General features: G+C 46.5%; 1 protein-coding gene across 1 annotated transcript in view; it reads right to left on the reverse strand.

Annotated features, from left to right (window-relative positions):
• The window catches only part of LOC108676694 (acyl-coenzyme A oxidase 3, peroxisomal), a 53,231-nt gene extending 51,552 nt beyond the window's left edge, over positions 1–1,679 (reverse strand). Inside the window, exons 1-2 of the mRNA XM_018164821.2 lie at positions 1,359–1,679; positions 631–774 (exon numbers count right to left, since the gene is read on the reverse strand). Of these exons, the coding sequence (XP_018020310.2) occupies positions 631–774; positions 1,359–1,429 (215 nt within the window). The 5' untranslated portion in view covers positions 1,430–1,679. The remainder of the gene's footprint in view (positions 1–630; positions 775–1,358) is intronic.
• Positions 1,680–9,922: the final 8,243 nt, after the last annotated feature.

Consider the following 9,922-nt stretch of genomic DNA (forward strand, 5'->3'; position numbering starts at 1 on the left):
TAAAGAAAATAAAAGATTCACGGATCTTCTCTCTAGTTGAATTTAAATCAACAAGAATCCACAAGGTTCAGGGGTTGTAAGCATGTTACTCTGACACTAAACAACTAATACAAAAGTTTATTCTTGCGAAGCAACTAAATACTTTTGGGTCAAAAAATGTTTCTTTGAATTACAATTTTGTAACAATGTACATATATTAAAACGTTGAATAATGTAATAATTATTCAATCCGAGTGATTTTATCAAGAAGCCATCAACTACACCCTAATTGACCTTTTTCATAATTAATATCGGTAGGTTAGACTTCAAATGGAGCAAGGTGGGTTATTATACGACTTGCTTGTAATATAACACGGGCTAGGAACAGAAGCTGAAAATTGGTCACGACAGTCAAGGAGCGAGTGAGAGATGCGGTTTGTGACGACAGCGTCATGAAGGAAGTGAGAAGTTGCATTTGGTGAGGATCATTCACACTGAATATCGTGAAGATGATTTCAGCTCGTAAGGCACCCGCCGTGCGGCCAAATTGAGCGTACCAAGCACGTAACCGTTGAAGTCACTGGTCGTGCGATCGATGAGCTTGAATTCCATCATGCAAGTGGAGTCATCTGGCTGCTGGCAGAGACGCACCTGAATTTGTTCCTCATGTCGTGGTTGTCGTGGTCCAGCAGCCGCGTCATGGCCGCGACGTCGAACACGGCCGGCGGTAGCGCGGCTCTGATGGCGCATGGGTCCTGCTGCGCCGCAGGGACGGCACTTGAATTGTGTCGCGCGCTGTCAAGAGACACAAAAGACATGGTCAGCTGAGACACAAGAGACATGGTCAGCTAAGGCACAAGAGACATGGTCAAGACACAAGAGACATGGTCAAGACACAAGAGACATGGTCAAGACACGAGAGACATGGTCGTACGATTAAAGAATTGAAGTGTTCTGTACTCCGACTATCGGCATGAACACTAAGAATTCCGATATACAGACATTATTTACAGTGAAATGTTAAATTTACTTACTGCCGTCAGGAATAGTTGCGCACTTTATTTTAGTTAATTAACTCGCAAACTTCAACATTAGTTAGAGTTTGCGAATAAATAACTGAAAGACTGTCTATATTATTTCAACACAATTAACAACCTAAAGTCTAGCAGAAAATACCAGTCACAACCAGTCATATGACCAGCTCCTCCCCAACGAGGTGCTGCAGAAGGCCTTACCTGAGGGCGACGCCCCGCACGGCTCGGGCCAGCAGNTCTATATTATTTCAACACAGTTGACAACCTAGAGTCTGGCAGAAAATACCAGTCACAACCAGTCATATGACCAGCTCCTCCCCAACGAGGTGCTGCATAGGACCTTACCTGAGGGCGGCGCCCCGCACGGCTCGGGCCAGCAGCGCCGCCGATGAGCAGCTCAGCCGTGTGCACTGCATGGCTCCTGGTCACTGCACTGGTCCTTGCCACTGCACTGCTACTTGTCACTCCACTGCTACTTGTCACTGCACTGGTAATTATCACTTGACACTGCACTGCAGTGGCTGGTCCTTGTCACTATTTGTCACTAGCACAATACACGCAGTGCAGAGAGAGCTCCTGCCACTCGGAAGCTAAAGGATGCCACTTCAAGCGAATATTATGCAATGAATATTATTTATGCCTAGAAAATGAGAAAGTTTCAAATCAAATGTCAACCATTTGAGATAAGAGAACAGAATGAGGCTTGTTGTCTACAGATAAACTCGCTTATCTCAGTGGGCGAGTAATGCGTTAGAGTGGTCTTAGCCTGACCAGGCGGACGCTGCCTGTCCAGACCAGGCGGACGCTGCCTGGGCAGACCAGGAGGACGCTGCCTGGCCAGACCAGGAGGACGCTGCCTCGCCAGACCAGGAGGACGCTGCCTGGCCAGACCAGGAGGACGCTGCCTGGCCAGACCAGGAGCACGCTGCCTGGCCAGACCAGGAGGACGCTGCCTGGCCAGACCAGGAGGACGCAGCCTGGCCAGACCCAAGTACACTATCAAACCTAGCATCATCCTATGGACAGGAGGACTTCTATATACCAAGTCCTCTGTCCCCCGCTTGCGGCGGACTCGCACCGCCCGGTAGCGGGACCGGGGACGGTATTTTGCTGCCCCCGTCCCCGGGCAAGACCCGCCGGTCCCCGCTTTGTTTGATTAAGTCAAGCGCAGGACATGGATTGCCTGCAGCCATGTGAATATCACGATCGTGATATTCATCGCCGTACTCTCCGACACAACACATGAGGAGACAGAATACAGAAAGGAGAAAATGAGCAAGGAAATATGACTCATTTGAACTGGCTGTCTACTGCAAAACATCACATTGCCTGTTGGATAATTCGAAGCGTATTAGTCCCCTTGAATGAAGTACGAAAGACATCGAACGGCACTAACTGACGAAGGAAATGTACGCAATTATTGGCAGGTTGGAGTTGTTCCATTTACTGGCCTCGATCACGAGCAGACGAAACACGTCATGTTAGGCACCTAACGTTGGCCTTGTGGGCATTCTTGAGAGAATGCATATAGGCAAATCAATTTATTTTTACGAAATGAATCTGGTTGGTAACAGACTAACAGTACATTAAAACAATATTTTTTGTAACATCCTATGACTTGGTTAAAAATCGCGTGAGTTGGCAGGTTCCTTCATTTAGTCTTCCTCGAAAGAGAGGCGCAGAACATGAGGGCAGCGTGGCACGACTGCGGCCGCAAATGATAAGGATGACGAGTGCACGACGATAAAGACGTGGCTTCCGAAGCGTGCGAACTCAGATAAGGTTAAGCATCAATAATCAAAAATACGAGCGGCAGAGAGGAAGCCTACTTAATAAGCCGAATAGCAAACAGTCACAGCCGCCCGGCCTATAGACTGAGACTAGAGGCCAAATATGAACACATCAATACCACAGCTGCGCTTGGCATCCGGCGTATGAGTGACTTATAATTTATTCAACTGCTAGTTCAATTTCACCAAGAACTAACACAAGAACGTTACAGGCCTGAGACGACCGTCAGAGCAGATGACGGCTCAAAGTAAGGAGTGAAATAACGTCACGCACAAGGAATCTCAACAAATATATTGACAGTTAAGAAAATATATGGTACTCTACCCAGTTCGAAATTCTCGCAGTCATTGCGGCCGTTCGCCGCAGAGACGTTCGCAAACGCGCAAATCTAGGCCGTTGTTGCCGACTTTACCTCGCGTCCAAGCAGTCTAGCGACGATATGGCCTCATCTGCATGCCGGCCTGGTCGCTCGCGGTAGGACAGACTGACTGCGGCAGCAGGCCCTTTCCAGGCCGAGAAGCGCTGCCACAATATTGCGCTGCTGTGGACGTTCCTGCGCTGTTGATCACCCTGGCGTTGCGCTGGGGCGAGCGTTGGCGCAGGCAAGTTCACCCGCGGCTGGCTTCCAGACTGCGGCGATTTCTGACTGGGTAGGAGCTACGTAACTCAGATGTGAACCGCGTCATTTCATAGTCTCTTCAATAAAGTAATGGAATGTATAACACAACACATTGGAAATATCTTACATAAATATTACGTCAATAATGCATGTGAGGCCTAGTACAAATATGAAGTACACGACGCCAGCGTTGCGACGAGAGCGCGGGTCACGCGTAGCAAGCCATGGCACGAGGGAAAGCAGGCGTCAGGGAAGACGGCAGCCGAGGAATATAAATGCTTTACATATAGCAAAAAAATGATTCGTTTGAGATGGCAGAATTTGCTGATTTATACGCGTACTATTAGAGACCAGAGAATTCGTTGATTAAAATTATCAGAGAGTCAGAGAATTCTTCGAATGACGTTGGTAGATCGAAATATTCAGGATCGAAATCCTGATATATGCCTTTCGATCTACCAACGTCATCTGAAGAATTGTCCTACTCTCTGATAATTTAAATTAACTAATTCTCTGGTCACTAATCTCACGCATATATATTATCTACAAATGATTCTTATAGTATTATTATTAATGCGAGGTTTGTTGGGAAGACCGACGTTTCTGCGCAATGATTAAAGAAATGGTTCAGTAATTTTACCGCAATAAGCGTGGTCAGGGATTCTGATAATACTGGAATGATAATAATACATGGAATTCACTGTGCGGAAAACCTGACACAAACAGCAATATAATCTATCACAAATTCACAGATATCCTCATACTTTAAGAACAATTTTCATAATTGCATGAAAAAAAGAACACCGGTAGTTATCACGTGGGCTTTATCAACAGATATGAGTGAATGTGATACAGAACTGCAAGACTCAAATGCAACATCCAGTTAGTAAGCGCGGAAACGTGAGAGCGAGATTAAACGGTGTCATATTAACGCATATTATTGGAAACTAACAGGTTAGCTCGGCGTTGCAATTTATAGAATTTCGTATCAACGAATCCCGTAAATGATAACAAAGCTAATGAATACCTATTGAAAAAAGATCATTTCAAACCAAATCTTACTTAGAACATATAACTCTCAGTCGACTTTTCGTTGTAAACAAAAATAAAATATCTGGCATCTCTCTAATAAAGTATATACTGCTCGTCTTTACTAGTTTAAAAATAAAACATAAATTTTTGTTGCAATCCTTCCACCCACTTTTGCAATGCCCTAATGTTCTTTCACTATATGTAAATTTTCAGGTGCAGGTAATACGCCGACACAATAAGTATCGTGGATAAGCACCTAAGAAACTATTCGTTTAAGGCGCAAGGCTTCAAATAGACAAGCTAACAAAGTTTGATAAATACACATAAGACAAATGAAAGTGTAATGTATTGTGATTTTTGAGAGGATATCACAAGCGCATCAACGGAAGCAAGCAAATCCTAGCAATCCTGGAGGCGAACAAATACGCAGAGAATTTGTCATGAATTACTAACCTCCTCTTAACAATACAAAGTAAATAGTCGGAAAAGCACATTGACGAAAGCCAGTAACATTTACTAAGTGAAATGATATCGCATGAATACAACCTTATCGAAGAGGGAATATACAGAGACACTCGTGTGAAGAGCTGGCATTGCCGGCCAGTGCACATCACCAACCTATATTGCACTGAACTAGGTACATTACATAGCTCTGAGATTCCTTATTGTTAAGTAATTAGCACGTGTTATTGGCACAAGGAGTGATTGGAGCACAATATTATCAGGTCACAGCAGCGGATGAGAGCAACAACAGCCAGAAGAGCCCCCCGGGCAGCGGCCTAGATTATCTAGATTATCCCAGCGGCCCGGCCTCATAAGGATAATCTAGTTAAATCAACAGCAGGGAAGCTCTAATTATACTCATACCGCCTAAACTAAGTCGTCTGCAAAACATCATGATGGCTACTGACTCCTGCGAGCAGTAAAACTGAAGCAATTCTCTCTTACTAAATCACGACAAAAAAGCGTTCGTGAGGAACACTAAAAATGCTAAGCAGTTCACAGTTCTATAAGACGACGCTGAACGACAAATTCGTTCATTCTATTAGTAAATTAAAAAGGCTATGTTAAAACAAAAAAGATGGCCTAAAATTGACTATAATAACGCAGAATACTGACTGCTTTAAGTAGAATAAAATTACTTCGTCTAATTTGAATTCATTGTTACACGACGCGAGCCATTTGGCCTTCACAACTTTAAATTTGAAGTGCAATATCATGAACTACCCAAACCTATAATGAGCCAAGAGAAACGTTCACTGCACGAGAGAAACCTTCACTGCACGAGAGAAACCTTCACTGCACGAGTAAAACCTTCACTGCACGAGTGAAACGTTCACTGCACGAGAGAAACGTTCACTGCACGAGAGAAACGTTCACTGCACGAGAGAAACGTTCACTGCACGAGAGAAACGTTCACTGCGCGAGAGAAACGTTCACTGCACGAGAGAAACGTTCACTGCGCGAGAGAAACGTTCACTGCACGAGAGAAACGTTCACTGCACGAGAGAAACGTTCACTGCGCGAGAGAAACGTTCACTGCGCGAGAGAAACGTTCACTGCGCGAGCAAAACGTTCACTGCACGTGCAAAACGTTCACTGCACGAGCAAAACGTTCATTGCACGAGCAAAACGTTCATTGGGCTCCGGCGTTCAACAAGCTTCAGTCAAACAAAGAAGGCTTGCCCGAGGCAGAGAGGCTGTACGGTGAGGCTACGGCAGCAGAAGCTCCTTCGTCATCGTCACTTTCACTGCTGTCACTGTCAGTGCCGTCACTGCTGCTGCGCTCAGTCGCGTTGGCAACACTTGCATCACAGTCAGCATCGTCAGACAGAGCCTCACTCTTGTTACCAAGCACTGTCAGCATGGGCAGCACCGCTTCGCTGACGTCGTAGCTGACGTCGTGCACGGCACCATGAGGCTGATGAAGCGTCACGGCAGAAGGAACAATTTGCTGCGCTTCATGTAAAGCGTCATCACGAAGCTGAGTTGCGGGCGGATGGTTCGTAGCTGCAGGCTGCGTCTTTAAGAAGACAGCAGCGGTACAATGCGTTACGAGTGCGTCTGGTTTAGGCGCGACGTCTTGAGGGACGCATGACAAAGGAACGACGTCAAGAGAAAGCGCTGATATGTCAGGGAGAAAGCTTTCCTCCACAGGAGAGAGCGAGGCGTGTTGAGAGGCGCCCACACACAATGAAGGCGGACTTACATTGATAGAGGGTGGACTTATGTTAGCGTGTGTCCCAGGTGGTGGCCCAGCTTGTGGGGCCTCAACTTGGGGCTGAGGCGCCTGTTGCGGCTGTAAGACTCGAATTTGGGCAGGGTACTGTTGTAGTGCTGGGCCTGCGTTCTGGCGCATTAGGTTGTGTTGATGTTTGGGCACAGCACCCGACGTATGAGCAGCGCCAGGCGGTGGCCCCTGCTGGGGATGATGCTGATGTAATTGTTGGTGCTGCTGTTGATACAGTAGCTGTTGTTGGTGCAAGTATTGTTGTTGTTGTAGAAGCTGATGATTATGTTGTTGCTGTTCGTGTTGGTGCAGCAGTTGATGCTGCTGGTGCTGCTGCAGTTGCTGGTGCGACACTTGGTGTTGCTGTTGCTGCTGCATGAGATGTTGCTGCTGCTGCTGCATGAGATGTTGCTGCTGCTGCTGCTGCTGGAGGTAGCGCTGCTGCTGGGCCTGCAGCACCAGCTTCTGGTGGTGAGGATGATGAGGGGCGAGCTTCATGAGGAGGCTGGGGGAGGTGGGATGGGGCGTGTGGTGCAGTAGATTGTAGCAGTCACCCCCAGCAGGAGGCCGGTATTGGGGCAGCGCGTGGTGATGATGGGGCTGCTGCTGCTGCTGGGGGAAGTAGGGGGCCCCAGAAGGCGCATAAGGCGGAGTGGAGGGCGAGAAGGAAGCGACGTAGCTGGCAGGGGAGGAGGTGAGGTTGGAGTGGTGTGGTGTGGTGTAAGGTATGGAGGGGAATGGGTTGGTTGTGTGGTGGGGAGTAGGGGGGTTGGAGGGCGACGTTGAGGGGGGCGCCAGGGAGCCGACGGTGTCGTAGCAGAAGGGGAGCTGCACGGGGGAGCAGCGGGACGACGCGAGGGACGCCATGGAGGCCTGCGACATGCCTGCGGGGCAACACGGCGTCAGATGAAGCGTCGGAGCAAGACAATAAAGCGTCGGAGCAAGATAATAAAGCGTCGGAGCAAGACAATGAAGCGTCGGAGCAAGACAATAAAGCGTCGGAGCAAGACAATGAAGCGTCGGAGCAAGACAATGAAGCGTCGGAGCAAGACAATAAAGCGTCGGAGCAAGACAATACAGCGTCGGAGCAAGACAATGAAGCGTCGGAGCAAGACAATGAAGCGTCGGAGCAAGACAATAAAGCGTCGGAGTAAGACAATAAAGCGTCGGAGTAAGACAATAAAGCGTCGGAGCAAGACAATAAAGCGTCGGAGTAACACAATAAAGCGTCGGAGCAAGACGAGAACAGTGAAGTGGCAGTAAGGATCAAGGCAAGGAGTGAATAATGAGAGATGGAGTAGTGCCGTCTGAGAGAACACTTCGGTGACATGCCTTCAGCTTAGAGGTCATCAGCGGAACTACCAACCTCAATCACGTCGAATTTACGGTGGCATTCAGTTCTTCATGGCTAAAATATTTAAGCTTCATGTGTGCACAAATACGATATCTAACGACTTTTCCAGCTGTACGAGGGTCAGAGCTTGCATATCAACAATTAGGTACCAACAGACATAATTACACAAGATTCATCAGTATTATTGTTCGGTAGCAGGTAAAATGTGGTCTTGGATGGCGAGCGGTCTATCGTTTGCATGCAGCCTTAAAGCACCAAGCGAATTATCGCCAATGGTCACAGTGCGGCCAGTCCATCACATCGATCTCGCGCACGGGCACAAGCAGATCAAGGCTTGGGAGAAATGGTCAGTCTAACGAGCCGCGCCTATAACCGCCTTCCATGCCAATCAACATACGCAAAAGTCATGCAATTTAGACTGGGAGCCTGTTACCGTTTAACCGAGTCGAAGATCTGAAGCCACATGTTTTGTAAATGTAAACACGACGTGCGAAATAGCTACATAGTTGAAAACTATTCTGAAGATTTCCATCAGCTTAATGAACTGCTTTCAGTAACAACACTTGCGAATGGTTAAAAACAATCGACTGAATTGGAAGACTGTGGCATGCGGTAATTATGATGTCTGTTAATATGAGAAATACAAAAGAACAAAAATCAATCGATATATGCTCAAGAATTGAGCTCAGCGAGTCGACTGAAATGGACTTAATGCGCAGCAGTCAACACGAATGTGGCAGATAAATTCGTCTATCTTCACATGAATACAACGCTTGGTGTCTCCTATAAGCGATATGAGCAAAATAAGCCTACTTTCAAGCGATCACTTAACTCTATCAGGATAGATAAGTACGGGCACACAAATATGTGGTAAGACACCATGTGCGATACAAGCCTTTACCTTAAAAGTACCTCTACACACGGAAACATTAATTAGTTGATCTTCAAAGGAGAATGTTACTGAGGAATGTTAAAGTATCCGCCAACTAATGGTTAGGATCCGGATGGTTAGGATCCGGATGGTTAGGATCAGGATAAAGCGTTCAAGTATGAGGCTTACGCTTGTGCTGAGCGTCGATGTCTTGCCGCGCCAGCTGCTGCAGCCTCGAGTACACGGCCGCCATGTCGGGCCTCTTCTTGGCCGCCCGCACCACGCACTCCTGCACAGGCACCGCAATCACAACTATCACAGATAAGCTAAAAATAATGATAACTTCCATTAGAAGTTTTTTTTTTGGTGTAAATAGTTTTCTCTTTCTATCAGAAGTTTTTTTGCGTAATATTTTTTCCGATTTTTACGTAATAGTGCACACATCACACCAGCAGGGGGCAGAGGGGAGGGATTACAACTGACGGAACACCCGTCTCGTGGGTTTACAGGGTGATTCACAGAAACTTCTTTATTTGAACACTCAATGAAAAGAACTATTATAAATATCATTACAAGTAAAATTTTTTTGAAAAATTAATTACCTGAATTTTTGTAGCGCTTACGTTAGTTTTAAAGATGATATCGAACAAATGATCGCCCACATCGTCAATGCATATAGTTAGTCGATTTTTGAAGTTCCGTTCAACTCAATGAAGCATATTACCGGTATATTGGCGATGGCTTGGCGTATTATTTTCCTTAAATGAGGTAGAGACTTCCGACATTCATTGTAAACAATTGATTTAAGAAAAATCACCTCATGAAAATCACACGGAGACAAATCGGGAAATCGGGCCATCCAAAGAGGTACGCCTCGACAGCAAACGCACTCGGCTCGCTTGTCCAATGCATAATGGCAACTGACTAGGCAGGACATAAAACTTCATAACTTTACCTTTCAAGTAAAATACTGTCCTCCTTTTTCCTATAATAACTGGCTGCATGGCGCGAT

The sequence above is a fragment of the Hyalella azteca genome, unplaced genomic scaffold (assembly GCF_000764305.2).
Source record: "Hyalella azteca isolate HAZT.00-mixed unplaced genomic scaffold, Hazt_2.0.2 contig10646, whole genome shotgun sequence".
Classification (NCBI taxonomy): Eukaryota; Metazoa; Arthropoda; class Malacostraca; order Amphipoda; family Hyalellidae; genus Hyalella; species Hyalella azteca.